The 15004-nt window shown below is 46.3% G+C and overlaps 1 protein-coding gene and 1 long non-coding RNA gene across 2 annotated transcripts in view; both read left to right on the plus strand.

Annotated features, from left to right (window-relative positions):
• The first annotated feature begins 558 nt into the window (after positions 1 to 558).
• LOC123330386 lies at positions 559 to 1940 on the plus strand. Its single transcript, XR_006546254.2, has 3 exons — positions 559 to 1083; positions 1211 to 1270; positions 1463 to 1940. It is a non-coding gene; the product is annotated as an uncharacterized LOC123330386 (long non-coding RNA).
• Positions 1941 to 12716: 10776 nt separating this feature from the next.
• The window catches only part of CDH1 (cadherin 1), a 73860-nt gene continuing 71572 nt past the window's right edge, over positions 12717 to 15004 (plus strand). The window contains exons 1-2 of the mRNA XM_006047636.4: positions 12717 to 12888; positions 13818 to 13932. Of these exons, the coding sequence (XP_006047698.2) occupies positions 12841 to 12888; positions 13818 to 13932 (163 nt within the window). The 5' untranslated portion in view covers positions 12717 to 12840. The remainder of the gene's footprint in view (positions 12889 to 13817; positions 13933 to 15004) is intronic.

Below are 15004 nucleotides of genomic sequence, written 5' to 3' on the forward strand. Positions count from 1 at the left end.
GGTTCATGTCTTCACATAAGCCAAGTCAGGGCATAAAAGTGAAACCTGAGACTTGTGCTGTACCCATTAGAAAAGTATGGTATTTAGTGGCTAGGATTGCTAAACTGGTGGGTTAGTAGCCTGTTTCTGCCTTGATAGAAGAATCTAAGAAAAAACTCAACATAGAGGAAAGCAAAGACTGAGCAAGACAGCTCTATGATGACATAATTTGACCACCTGGAGCTATCCATGCCTGAAGTCCACCCATCATGTGCTTTTTAGTATGTAAGCCCTCAAATTTTTTTTTTTCCTACTTAGGCATATATGTTTCTGGAGTTTCTTTAGTCTGCTTTGCTGACTCTAAAGCTCCATACAAAAGGGGCAGCCTCTGATACACGTGGTATTCAATAGAAAAGGGGACCCAGAAGTGAGCAGTTCTATTTATACTATATCCCACCTGTGGCATATCATCTGATAGGTGTTTTAACCTTCCTGAGCCTTGGTTCATGTCTTTGGAAAAATGGGTTCCTTGGTGTTGCCTGGGGGATTTGCAAACTGGATCGGGTGACTCCCCTGATCCTAATTAAAATCCTTCAATGGCTCACCGTTGCTCCAGAGATGCAGTCCAAGCCACTGAGCATGACTAACATGGCCCCTACCCCGAACCCTACAACATACACTCTCCTTACCTGCCTGCTGGGTCTAATCTCCGCCTCTTTCTCCTCCAGCAAAACCGAATCACCTGAAAATGCTGAGCCCTCCTCCTTTTCCCCGGGCAAGCACACTCTGGCTAATTCAACTTAAATGTCACTCCCCCAACAGAGCTTTCCCTGAGCCCCTGTGCCTTGTCTTCATGGGCCTTGTTAATCTTGAATCATTATCACCAGGGCTATCCTCCAACCAGGATCACTGATATGGCTATTCTAGTGGCTAAAATACAGTATTGAAAATTTTTCACATCAGTTGGTAATCAGCTGTTTCCCTGAGTCCCTCAAGTGGCCCCCAAACCCCAGCCCCTCCCACGCCCCCACGCCTCCCCACGACCCGACCCAGCAACTGAAAGGGTAAAGCTGGCACAGCAGGAGGACTGAGGACCTTATGTTGGTGTGTTGATGTGTTGGCTGGTATTCATTTTTGATTGGCCTGGTTCTACCAGTTGTTAAATATTAATGTCATCCTTGCTTATTGCCTTGGATCATAAATACCTGGTTCCCTTGTCTTATTCCACCAGACTGAAAGCTCTCTGAGGATGGGGAGGCACCTCCCTCACCAGCAAAGCACTAGGCACATGGTGAGTGTCTACTGAATAAAAGGATGGATGAATGAGTAAATGAATGACTGTGCTCTAAAGTGTTGGAGAGTCTTTCCATATAATTATGGACCCCCATCCTCAGTCTGAACTCTGGAGTTTTCTCTTAGACTTCCGGTGAAAACCTTGCTCTTTGCCCAGGTTTTATTGCTCTATTGGTCTCCACCCCTGCAGGAAGCTGTCTCTCCAACTGCCACAGTCTGGCTCCTGTCTGGTCAGCTTCACCTTCCCTTCCTGCAAGACTTGTACTCTCGCTGAGAACTGTTGGGCCCGGGACAACCAAGATGCACCCCTTTCATGAACCCACGAGTAGGTGAGCACATGTGTGTATGCTACACACACACACATACAGTGCTCACTGACTCAGTCTCAAAAAGCACAAAATCATAGTTTTTAGAAGCAGAAGAAAACTAAAGGATCTTTCCAGCCAAGCCAACTGAGTCATTTTACAGACAAGAAACCAAGACTTGGGGAAGGAAAGATTTTGCTTCAAGTCACAAGGTCAATTCCCTACACTGCTCTAGCTGCCTCCTGGAGTTTGGTATTAGGTTGGCGAAAAAAGTTCAGGCTTTTCTATAATATCTTACAGAAAAACCTGAATGAACTTTTGGGTTAGGATTAGGGTTGTTGTTCAATTGCCAAGTCGTGATGGACTATTCTCCACCCCATGGACTGCAGCACACCAGACTTCCCTGTCCCTCACCATCTCCTGGAGTTTGCCCAAGTTCATGTCCATTGAATCAGTGATGCCATCCAACCACCTCATCGTCTGTCTCCCCCTTCTTCTTCTGCCCTCAGTCTTTCCCAGCATCAGGGTCTTGTCCAGTGAGTCACCTGTTTACATCAAGCGGCCAATGTATTGGAGCTTCAGCTTCAGCATCAGTCCTTCCAAAGAGTATTCAGGGTTGATTTCCTTTAAGATTGACTGGTTAAGGTTATGCCAGGCCCAATGTGGCACAAAGTGATTTTTCTGGCTGCTGGTCCTGGAGAGGGTTGGTCTTTTCCACATGGATGTGAGACTAGAAAGAACTCTGTCTCCACTCATCACATGGACAGGTCCCTGGCTCCAAGAGGAGGGATAGGGCCTTCTGTGCTTGAAGGTGGGAGGCAGGAGCCTTATTTTGAGGTTTTATATTCTCTAGCTCTTCTGTAGCACCTTATCTTTTTATTTTATTTTTTTTTATTGTAGCACCTTATCTTGAGAGACCAGCTAGAGAGGTGTTTGTGCCAAGAGGGGGCACCCAGCCAGCTATGGAACCCTGAAGCCATGGGCTCCCCCTCTCTCAGTGAACCAAGCAATCCTGCTGCTCATGTAGAAAAGTCAACCTCCTTGAGCTTCATTAATGTGGAAATAATAATAGTTAACAATTGCACTCATCTCACACGCTAGTAAAGTAATGCTCAAAATTCTCCAAGCCAGGCTTCAGCAATATGTGAACCGTGAACTTCCTGATGTTCAAGCTGGTTTTCTAAAAGGCAGAGGAACCAGAGATCAAATTGCCAACATCCGCTGGATCATGGAAAAAGCAAGAGAGTTCCAGAAAAGCATCTGTTTCTGCTTTATTGACTATGTCAAAGCCTTTGACTGTTTGGATCACAATAAACTGTGGAAAATTCTGAAAGAGATGGGAATACCAGACCACCTGACCTGCCTCTTGAGAAATCTGTATGCAGGTCAGGAAGCAACAGTTAGAACTGGACATGGAAAAACAGACTGGTTCCAAATAGGAAAAGGAGTTCGTCAAGGCTGTATATTGTCACCCTGTTTATTTAACTTATATGCAGAGTACATCATGAGAAACACTGGACTGGAAGAAACACAAGCTGGAATCAAGATTGCTGGGAGAAATATCAATAACCTCAGATATGCAGATGACACCACCCTTATGGCAGAAAGTGAAGAGGAACTAAAAAGCCTCTTGATGAAAGTGAGAGAGGAGAGTGAAAAAGTTGGCTTAAAGGTCAACATTCAGAAAACGAAGATCATGGCATCCGGTCCTATCACTTCATGGCAAATAGATGGGGAAACAGTGGAAACAGTGTCAGACTTTATTTTTCTGGGCTCCAAAGTCACTGCAGATGGTGACTGCAGCCATGAAATTAAAAGACGCTTACTCCTTGGAAGGAAAGTTATGACCAACCTAGATAGCATATTCAAAAGCAGAGACATTACTTTGCCAACAAAGGTCCGTCTAGTTAAGGCTATGGTTTTTCCTGTGGTCATGTATGGATGTGAGAGTTGGATGTGAAGAAAGCTGAGCGCTGAAGAATTGATGCTTTTGAACTGTGGTGTTGGAGAAGACTCTGGAGAGTCCCTTGGACTGCAAGGAGATCCAACCAGTCCATTCTGAAGGAGATGAGCCCTGGGATTTCTTTGGAAGGAATGATGCTAAAGCTGAAACTCCAGTACTTTGGCCACCTCATGCGAAGAGTTGACTCATTGGAAAAGACTCTGAGGCTGGGAGGGATTGGGGGCAAGAGGAGAAGGGGACGACAGAGGATGAGATGGCTGGATGGCATCACTGACCCGATGGATGTGAGTTTCAGTGAACTCCGGGAGTTGGTGATGGACAGGGAGGCCTGGCGTGCTGTGATTCATGGGGTCGCAAAGAGTCGGAGACAACTGAGTGACTGATCTGATCTGATCTGATCTGAATGTTTACTTAGGGCTTCCTGCCTTCCACGTTTACCTAGGTTATTTTACCCAATTCCCACAGCCACCCAACAAGGTAGGTGCTATTATTAATAGTATTCCCATTTATGCAGATAAGGAAATTAAGGTCCAGAGTGTTTTAAGTGACTCATTCAAAGGTTTAGAGCCAACAGCGGGAAGAGCAGAATTCAGAACCAGGCAGAGAGGCATTAACATCTGTGCTGGGAACCATTTTGCCTTACTGGTCCTGAAGCCAGAGCATCCACCTGAGGCCTGCTTCTGCCATAACCTCACTGTTCATCTTTCTGAGCATCAGTTGCCTCCTCTGCAAAATGGGGAGAATATCTTTTGCTCTGTGGGCAAGTTGGAGGACCATACGGTTCGATCCAGGACCCAGCTCTCAATATTACCCCTATCCCACTCCTCATGTACTGGAAGCTCCAGCCTGGCTAAAAAACCAGTAAAAGTGAAACTGTTAGTTGCTCAGTCATGTCTGTCTCGTTGCAACCCCAAGGACTGTAGCCTGCCAGGATCCTGTGTCCATGGAATTCTCCAGGTAAGAATACTAGAGTGGGTTACCATGCCCTTCTTCAGATTCCCGACCCAGGGATCAAACCCCAGTCTCCTACATTGCAGGCAGATTCTTGACTGTCTGAGCCACCAGGGAAGCCCCAAAAACCATATTTGCCCGGGGTCTGGAATGGCAAGTCAACTGACAGACCATTTCTTGCTAAATTAAGCAAGGTTTGCCTCTCATTTCAAATGGCATCTGGAAATAAAAACCTGCCCTGATCTCAGCAGTACAGCATGGAGATGAAAAGGCTTTGAACCCATCAAATTCCAGCTCTGTCAGTTAACATGTCACCTTGGGCAGACCTCTTTAACCCCTTGAGCCTCTGCTTCCAAATGTATAAAATGGGTGTAGTGAGAGCCCCCAAAGTGCTGTATGTTGACTTAGAGTATCGTGAGTTCTGACAAATGGTAGCTGTCACTTTTCTTACACACTATATTATAATTACTGGCATTTAGCATGATACTGGTACCTAGTAAGCATTCAAATAATATTTAATAAATAAGTGGATGAATGTTTACCTGTCTGCATCTGTCACCTTATGAGTTTCTTAAGGGCATATTTTGTTTATTTCTGTGTCCTCATTGTTGAGCAGAGTAGCTGGCACATGGGAGTGCTTAATAAATGTTTGTTGTTTTCCCTAATGGTATAATAGATGTGGGCAGCCATCATCCATGGTGCTAAAACCACAAGGTGAAAGGCTGGTGGAGAAAGTGAAAATAGAAGGATCAGCTGACACCAGCTGAATCTTGGTATCCTAAAAGTGAGTCAGCCAATTTCTTGCTTCCTGATATGATGCCATAGGGAGGACTCCATACCAGTTATGAAATATTTTTGCCTAAAAAAAAATTGAATCTGACTCAAATCAAAGCTCTAGATCTGAGTACCAGTTTCCATGACATATGGGAGAGAGGGACATGGTAAGTGACATCCTGAGGATGCATTCAGCCAAATATAAAAATGCAAGACCTCTAACAGGACAAATGACCTGGCATCTTAAAAAAATAAATGCCACTTAAAAACAAACAAACTCTGTAAATCTGGAATTACATCAAAACAGAAACTAGCAAAAACAAAAATCTGGAATTACATCAGAGCAGAAGCAAATAAACAAAAAAGTATCTGTTCATTTTCTTGATTGTGTTTATGGTTTCAGAGTATTTGTATATGCCAAAATGTCAAATTGTCTACTGAAATACATGCAGTCAATTATACTTTGAAAAAGCTGGTCAAAAAAGGATGGGGAGACTTTTACAAAGATAAAGAGATGCAAGGGACATACAGCCCAATGTAATGTGTGACTCTTGCTTGAATTCTGATACAAAAATATTGTAGGGACTTCCCTAGTGGTCGAGTGGCTAAGACTCCATGCTCCCAATGCAGGGCGCCTGGAGTTTGATCTCGGGTCAGGGAACTAGATCCCGCCTGCCGCAATTAAGAGTTTGCATGGGGCTTCCCTGGTGGCTCAAAAAATTGATGCTTTTGAACTGTAGTGTTGGAAAAGACTCTTGAGAGTCCCTTGGACTGCATGGAGATCCAACGAGTCCTTCCTAAAGGAAATCAGTCCTGAATATTCATTGGAAGGACTGATGCTAAAGCTGAAACTCCAATACTTTGGCCACTTGATGCGAAGAACTGACTCTTTGGAAAAGACCCTGATGCAGGGAAAGATTGAAGGTGGGAGGAGAAGGGGATGGCAGAGGATGAGATGGTTGGATGGCATCACCGACTCCATGGACATGAGTTTGAGTAAACTCCAGGGGTTGGTGATGGACAGGGAGGCCTGGCGTGCTGCAGTCCATGGGGTTGCAAAGAGTTGGACATGACTGAGCAATTGAACTGAACTCCCTGGTGGCTCAGTGGTAAAGAATTCACCTGCAAGGCAGGAGACATTGGTTCGATCCTTGGGTTGGAAAGATCCCCTGGAGAAGGAAATGGCAACCCACTCAAGTATTCTTGCCTGGGAAATGCTATGGACAGAGGAGCCTGGCGTGGTATAGCCCACAGGGTCACAAAAGAATTGGATACAACTTAACAACTAAACAACAATGCCACAAATAAAGGTCTTGAGTGCCACAACTAAGACCTGGTGTAGCCAAATAAGTAAATAAATATATGTTCTTAAGTTGTTTAAGAAAAACATTTTTTAGCCTTTGGACAATATTGAGAAATTATTGGGAATTTTATCAGGCATTATGACTTAATTGGATGATGGTCATGTTCTCAGAGATGAAGACTGAAATATTTACAGGGGAAATTATGTTATCTCAGATTTGTTTTTAAATATTCTGCAAAAATAAAAATGCAGGAGTACATGCATATTGGAATGCCCAAAATGTCTGGAATACTAACACCACCAAGTGCTGGTGAGGATGTGGCACAGTGGGAACTCTCATTCACTGCCAGTGGAAATACAAAATGATGCAGCCACTTTGGAAGCCAGTGTGGCCTTTTTTTTTTTTTTTTTTCTTCCAAAACTCAACAAATATTTACCATATAATCAGCAGCCATGCTTCTTGGTATTTATCCAAAGGAGTTGAAAACTTACATCCACACAGAAAACTGCACACAGGTGTCTGTAGCAGCTTTATTCATAATTGCCAAAACTTGGAAGCAAGCAAGATCCCCTTCAGTAAGTGAATGGATATGAAAATTGTGGTACATCACAACAACGGAATATTATTCAGTGCTAAAAAAAGAAATTAGCTATCAAGCCAGGAAAAGCCATGGAACAACTTTGAATACATATCACTCAGTAAAAGAAGCCAGTCTGAAGGTCTGTATACTTTGTGATTCCCACTACATGACATTCTGGAAAAGGCAAAACTTTGGAGACTGTAAAAAGATCAGTAGCTGACCAGAGTTGGGAAGAGGGAGAGATGAGCAGGCAGGCCAGACACAGTGAATTTTTAGGGCAGTTCATCAGCTGGTAAAGAATCCACCTGCAATGCAGGAGATCTGGGTTCGATCCTTGAGTTGGGAAGATTCCCTGGAGAAGGGAAAGGCTACATACTCCAGTATTCTGGCCTGGAGATTTCCAAGGACTATACAGTCCATGGGGTCACAAAGAGTCAGACATGACTGAGTGACTTTCACACACACATCAGTTTTAATAAATGCATTGTTATGGTAGGGGTTGTTGATGGGGAGGCTATGCATGTGGGGAGGAGGTATTTGGGAAATCTCTGTATCTTCTACTCAAATTTGCTATGAACCTAAAACTACTTTTTTAAAAATAGTCTTAATTTTTTTTTCAATTTGAAATGTATTTCTTTTTTTTAACTGAAGAATAATTGCTCTACAGAACTGCCTTGGTTTCTGCCAAGCATCAACGTGAATCAGCGATAGGTGTACATATGTCCCATCCCTCTTGAACCTCTCTCCCACCTTTCTTCCCATCCCACCCCTCTTTGTTGTCAAGAGCCCCAGTTTGAGTTCCCTGAGTCATACAGCAAATTCCCATAAGAAATAGTCTTTTAATTTTCTTTTTAAACTCAAGGATGAAATTATGAAACAAGATTTGATACAACATTCCCATGTTACAAAATTATACAAATTGCAAAAAAATAACTTTTGGAGCTGGATGATGGATACATGGTGGTTTATTATACTATATGCTGATGTGCATTATACTATTTTCCTTGTGTTTGAAATGAAAGTTTTTTTTTGTAGATTGAGCTGGAAGAGGTGGCACCCCTATCAGCTACCACATTTTAACAGGAGACTGAAGTAGGATATCCAGTTTTTCCCCTGCCTGCCAGCAAGCAGCCCAGCAGAGGTGTCAGGAGACCCAGGGAGAGCTGGTATGGAGCCTCCTCTCCCCACTCAATGGGAAGCCTGATCCAGCTGCAGTCCCCAGCAATTCCATCTTCCCTGGGGTTCCTCCCCAGTGGGTTAGGGGGTTGGGCTCCTCTTGGTAGAGGCCGGGGAGAGGTGCCCCTCCCAGTTTGAGTGCCGTTATCATCACCCCTTTGCCAGAAGATGAAAGGGGCAGGACTGCCTGGGGAGTTAATCTTTAGCCTCCAGAGTGACCAGTTGCCAGGACACCCAGGAACTGAACGTCCTCTGAGACACACCCTGCAGGCACTAAGGAAATCTGATGTTGGTCATGCCAACCATGAAAGCTTGGTTAGCACCAGGAGTAGTAGGGTCTGTTGTCCGCCTGGGGTGGTACCTGCAAGGCCCCTTTCAACATTTGTTTTCCCGGTTGATGCCTGAAATCCTACCATTTACATTGGACCAGCCTTCAGAGAGACCTTGACTCCAAGATTTTTATTTTTCTTCCCCAAAGTTGAGAAGCTAATGAATGCCATGGACATTACCTCCTGCACCAAAAGATTTGCTAACAATCTCAGGAGTTTCAGGACCTCTCACCCCATGGCACCCACCCACAGACACCAGGTAAAGAACACTGGGTGGAGTTTACTAACTAGTTTCAAAGTTTTCCTGCCTTTGAAAGAATTATCCCAGTGCTTTCTTTAAAATGCGAATGACTCTGGGCAGGTCTAAATGACTAAACAGCCCCCATGAAAGAGATTTTCCCAAGAGAGGTGAGGGATACGTAAAAGAGACTAACAGCCTGGGGGTGAGGCATATTCATGGGGGCTCACAGTTTTTCCTGGAAGCTAGAGGGGAATGTGGCTTCCCTGGTATGTAAAGCTCAGATGTAAAGCGTCTGCCTGCAATGCAGGAAACCTGGGTTTGATCCCTGGTTCGGGAATATCCCCTGGAGAAGGAAATGGCAACCCACTCCAGTACTCTTGCCTGGAAAATTCCATAGATGGAGGAGCCTGGTAGGCTACAGTCCATGGGATTGCAAAGAGTCTGACTGAGCAACTTCACTGGTGAGAGGGGAATACATTGAGCCTAGAGAGCTAATAGCTGACTTCACTAGCACTTCCAAGAACCTTGTGAATTAAGTGCTACCAACACCCCCATTTTATGGATGAGGAAACTGAGACTAGACATGCTACACAGCTAATGGCAGAGCAGGAATTTGAACCCTCCATCAGCCTGAGGTCAGGTAGGAAAGGCTCACCTTCGCTTATTTGAGCCTCACAATAAAGTATCCTTTTTTGATGGAAGAAGACATTGAGGCAGTTCACAGAGGGCCACACAATGCCCTGTCTCCACAGGGACACCCTGTGGGTCCCCTGTTCACCCTGGCTCATCCTGGACAGCTGAGGGCAGGCAGCCCATTCCCTGGAGCTTGGAGAAGGGCTTGCCGAGAAGTCTGAAGCAAGCTCATGCCCAACCTGTCCTCACTGCCTCTAATTGTTCTCTAAAATCCTTTATATTGAATTATCAGAGTTTAATGGAGGAGTCGATGAGAGCCGCTGTGGAGTTGCAAGGCCAGGGCTTGCTGAGAGGAAGAAAGCAAAGCCCTAAAGGCTCCCTGGGCCAAGCGATGGTATAAAATATGAATTTTTACATAACTGAGGGAAAAAAAAATAAACGGATGAGCCACCCCATGGGGGAAACGCCTCTCTGTATTTCCATTATCTTGGTTAATGTGCAGTCCTGCTGGAGCCCCCGTGGGAAAGGAAATACTGGAGCCTTTATCCTCCAAACCTCTTGGTGGGTTAAGAGGCAGAAATCCAAATGGCCTGGGCGCATGCTCAGAAGCCCATTAAATGGAGGGGACAGGTGGGGGCTAGGGAGCCGTACTGACCTGAAACAATGTCTTGATTTGAGACAGTGCCCCTTCTCTGGGGTTGAGAAAGTAGCCGCAGTGGGCTCAGATTGAGCTTTAACTCTGGGTGAAATATTCTAAACATGGTTTTCCCCATGAGCATAGGGGATAGGGGCTGGTTCTTTCTAGAGAACAACCTCCACACTCAGCACTGACTGAGCATTTGCTACCAGGTGCCAAGTACTCTGCTTAGTGATTTTCTTTCTTAAAAAAATATTATTCAAGTAAAAAAAAATATTATTCAGCCTTCTATTATATTTTTTATAATTTTATTTTATTATTATCATTTTGGCCATGCTGGGTCTTTGTTGCTTTTCTCCAATTGTGCTGAATGCGGGCTACTCTCTAGTTGTGGGGCTCGGACTTCTCTTGGCAGTGGCTTCTCTTATTGCAGAGCACAGGCCCTAGGATGCACAGACTTCAGCAGTTGCGGCTCCATGACTCTAGAGCATAGGCTCAGTAGTCGCGGCCCATAGGGCTTAGTTGCTCCGAGGCACATGGGATCTTCCCAGATCAAGGATCGAACCTGTGTCTCCTGCAATGGCAGGCAGATTCTTTACCACTGAGCCACCAGGAAAGTCACAGTGGTTTTCTTATATTAGCTCCCAAGGACCCATTTCTATGGATGAAAATACTGACTTGCCCAAAGTCACATAGCTACACACTGTAGTTTTTGTTATTGTTGTTATTACTGTATTTTTCCAGCTTTGTGTGTTAGATGCTCAATCGTGTCCAATTTTTTTGTAACCTCACGGACTGTAGACCACCAGGCTCCTCTGTCCATGGGATTTCCCAGGCAAGAATACTGGAGTGGGTTGCCATTCTCTTCTCCAGGATATCTTCCTGACCCAGGGATTGAACCCAGGTTATCTGGGTCTCCAGCATTGCAGGCAGATTCTTTACCACCTGGGAAACCCATTTCCAGCTTTGAGTAAGTGAGTGAAAATCACTCAGTTGTGTCCAACTCTTTGCAACCCCATGAACTATACAGTCCATGGAATTCTCCAGGCCAGAACACTGGAGTAGGTAGCCTTTCCCTTCTCCAGGGGATCTTCCCAACTCAGGAACTGAACCTGGGTCTCCTGCATTGCAGGCAGATTCTTAACCAGCTGAGCCACAAGGGAAGCCCAAGAATACTGGAGTGGGTAGTCTGTGCCTTCTTCAGCATTTCCAGCTTTATTGTGATATAATTGACATATAACATTGTATAAATTTATCAAAAATAAAATGTTGATTTGACACATATATTGCAAAATGATTACTACCATAATAATTAACACTTAGCTAACACATACCTGACTCATTGCTAACACCCCCATAATATCACATAATTACCATTTCTTTTTAAACACACTGTAGTTCTGATCATGCTTCAAGGGTAAAAGAAAAGATAATGTCCCTTACATGAGACATTGAAGCGAGTTATTCGCAAATGACAGGTTTGGCTGATCTCTGATGGATCTCTTCCTGTCAACATTAAAGGACAGATTGAAACCTGCAACTCCAGCCGGAAGATAATGTGGGGCCACATGAGGTGAAGCCAATGGAGCAGGCTGTGGAGGTGGGTTCCAGTCTTGTATCTTTCAAAGTGCTCAGTTGTGTCCCACTCTTTGCGACCCCATGGACTGTATAGCCCACCAGGCTCCTCTGTCCATGGAGTTCTGTTGGCAAGAATACTGGAGTGGGTTGCCATTCCCTTCTCCAGATCTTCCCGACTGAGGGATCGAACCCAGGGTAAAAGGAAAGATAATGTCCCTTGCATGGGACATTGAAGCGAGTTATTCTTGTAGACAGATTCTGTACCATCTGAGCTACCAGGGAAGCCCCCTGCTACTTCCTACTGGCCTCAAATTTTTTATGCCTGGGTTGTCCCTCTGTTAAATGGGAATAATAGCACAACTCTTGTGTTGTTTTGAGATGAAATGAAATAAGATGGTTAATGTCAAATGCTTAGCACACAGCCTGTGGCACAGTAACTTTTAATGCCCAGTATCAATCGTTACTTATTATTGTCCCTCACATCTGCATAGAGCTTTTGTGGTGCACGAAACATTGGTCTTAATTAACTGTATGACAACTTCACAACAACACAGGAAGGCATTTGTGATTATTTTACCATTTAGTAGGTGAAGAAACTGAGGCTTTGAAAGGGAAGATTCTGCCCAGTGAACTGATTTGTCGACAAGGACCGATGTAGATCTGAAGTTTAAAAGACAGAAGTAGTTAAAGGGTAAAATCCTCTCTGGCCCCAGATGTTAGTGAGCCACTGCGAGGCTGGTATTCAAACCAAATGGAAATAGGAATCGTGGAGCCCCTACTATTGCATTACTCTGACTACTCTCAGGTCACCCGGTCTGCTCGCGGCTTCGGGGCGGGATCAGGGGCGGAGCGTCCGCCCAAGTCCGCGGAGGAAGCGGAGGCCTTGCCTCGCCGCTCATTGGTTGCGGCCGGCAGGTGCATCCTCAGCCAATCCTGGTGCCGGGGGGCGGGACCGTCGAGGCTCACCTGGCTCCCGCCGCGCCCCGCAGCTCAGTGGCGTCCGGAGCCTCAAAGCACCTGTGAGTTCGTAGAAGTTCTGCCAGACTCTAGCCCGGCCCAACTCAGCTAGATCCTACTCAGCCCCCGCCCGGCCTGCCATGGGCCCTCGGTGCCTCAACCTCTCTGCGCTCCTGCTGCTGCTGCAGGTACGTTGGGTCCCCTGACTGCGCTGGATGCCTTCCGGCTCCATAAGCCGCGCCCCAGCCCCCAGACTCTTCTCTCTTCTTCTCCTGTCGTCCCCTGTTTCCTCTTATTCCAAAAAAGTTTGGGTCCAAAGGGCCTGAATGTCCTGGAAACTGCGCCGCGCTCAGGACTCCATGGGGAAGGGAGTGGGAGAGGGAGCCAGTGAGGGTGAAGGGCGAGCGCGGCTTTGCGGACGACCTCCCGCAAATGCCAGAGGTGGGGGCGCGCCTCACTGCAGCCTCCGGGTACTCGGGTGGGCGACGGGCGGGGAGTAGAGGGCATGGAGCAGGGTGGGCGTCGGGGTATGGGATGGGGAGCCCTGGTGTAAGTCCGGGCGGAGCTGGGAGTAGTGGGAACGAGGAAAGGAAAGCGGAACCAATAGATAAAGGCACCTGCCCTGAAAAGGATAGTGAATAGGTATGCCCCCCACCCCCCACCCACCCCAGGATAAGAAAGGATGTAAAGGTTGGAGCACCCGCGGTCTGAGGAACCGGACTTAGGGGTGCGAGCGGTCCTGGTATAGGGAGAGTGGAAGTGGGAAAAGTAAAGATGCCTCCAGTGAAATTGAAAAGGAGACTGAAAGGAAAGGGGTGCTGAGGCTGGAAAAGGTGAGCCAGCAGCCTTCCCTCCTGAGAAGTCCTGGAGGCTTGGCGGCCACAGGTTTCCGAATGAAAGAGTTTGACGTGGCTGGCTGGCTGCCCTGTGGAGAGGAATTGGGGGGAATGGGGGTGGGGGAAATGCGGGAGAATGGAGGTGGTGGGGGGTGGGTGGGCCCACCCCTCCCACAGTCCTGGTGCCAGCAGAGGGAAGGGAGGCGCTGTTGGTTTCGATGTGGGTAGGAGGAGACCCCCCCACCGAGTCACCCCGGTTTCATACCTTTCCCCTACCCCAGGTGTCATCGTGGCTCTGCCAGGAGCCGGAGCCCTGCATTCCTGGCTTTGGTGCTGAGAGTTACACGTTCACCGTGCCCCGGCGGAACTTGGAGAGAGGGCGAGTCCTAGGCAGAGGTGAGGGCGCGCCGCCAGTGTCCCTGAGCCGGGTTGGGTGGGAGTGGGCAGGGTAGGAGAAACGGCGCTCCTACGCCCGCGGGCTGGACTGGGCGAGCACCGTCTTTCCTGGCTTAGGTGACACCCTTTGTAGATTACACAGATGCGGGGATCTAAACTTTTGCCAGGATAAAGCGTTGGGTTTGAGGGGCTGTCTTGTATGGTTGACTTAGTTATGGGGGACACTTATTAGGGGTCTTCAGTGTGACCACTTTAAGACAGTCTGTCCTTTCCAACGTCTAAAACCTGATGTGTGGGAAGAGGGTGGTGGGGGAGGTGATAATTCCCGTTTTTTTACAGATGAGCGAATGAGAGGCTCAGGAGGGTGGAGTCCACTGGCCCCAGGGTCAAAGTAGGAATCTGATCTAGGTTCTGACTTCCAGGCCCCATTCAACATCTCTGGAATGACTGAGGAGTCCTCTCTTGGTTACTAGGCTGTGGCTTTTGCTCATAGAGATGAAATTTTTTTTATATACAGGTACTGTTTCCCCAAGGAATAGTGGCACGTGCGCACGCGCGGGCCTGTGTGTGTGTATATGTGTTTTTTTGTTTTTTGTTTTTTAAAGCCTGGTAGCCCTGACTCAGGGAATGAAAAACAGACAGTGTACTTCTGGGTCTTATAACTGTGATGATCAGGATTCTAGATTTTGCTTTGTTTCGCTTTGCCCGGGAGTGAGAGCAAGGAAAGGTTGGTTTCTCTTCTGGTTTCACTGATCTCCAGGTGCTTATTTTCTACCAAAGGACTTTCTCCTCCTCCTTGATTTAGTTGATTGGGCGAGCATCCTAACAATAAAAGAAACATTTTTTGAAAGGAGGACTCACCCACAATACCCCTAAGGGAGTTCACTGTTTATTCTTCCAGTCTTTGGCCATGTGAAAAATGCAGCAATCATGCTATAAATTTTTTTTTTTTGAATTTTGGAAGTTGTTCCAACAGTAGGCGACTTTTTTTTTTTTTAAACAGACAAACTGCAGCTTGACTGATTAAACATATTTGTTTTTCTGAGGCCAGTCTGTGTTGTGTGGAGCTTTC

The sequence above is a fragment of the Bubalus bubalis genome, chromosome 18 (assembly GCF_019923935.1).
Source record: "Bubalus bubalis isolate 160015118507 breed Murrah chromosome 18, NDDB_SH_1, whole genome shotgun sequence".
Taxonomy (NCBI): domain Eukaryota; kingdom Metazoa; phylum Chordata; class Mammalia; order Artiodactyla; family Bovidae; genus Bubalus; species Bubalus bubalis.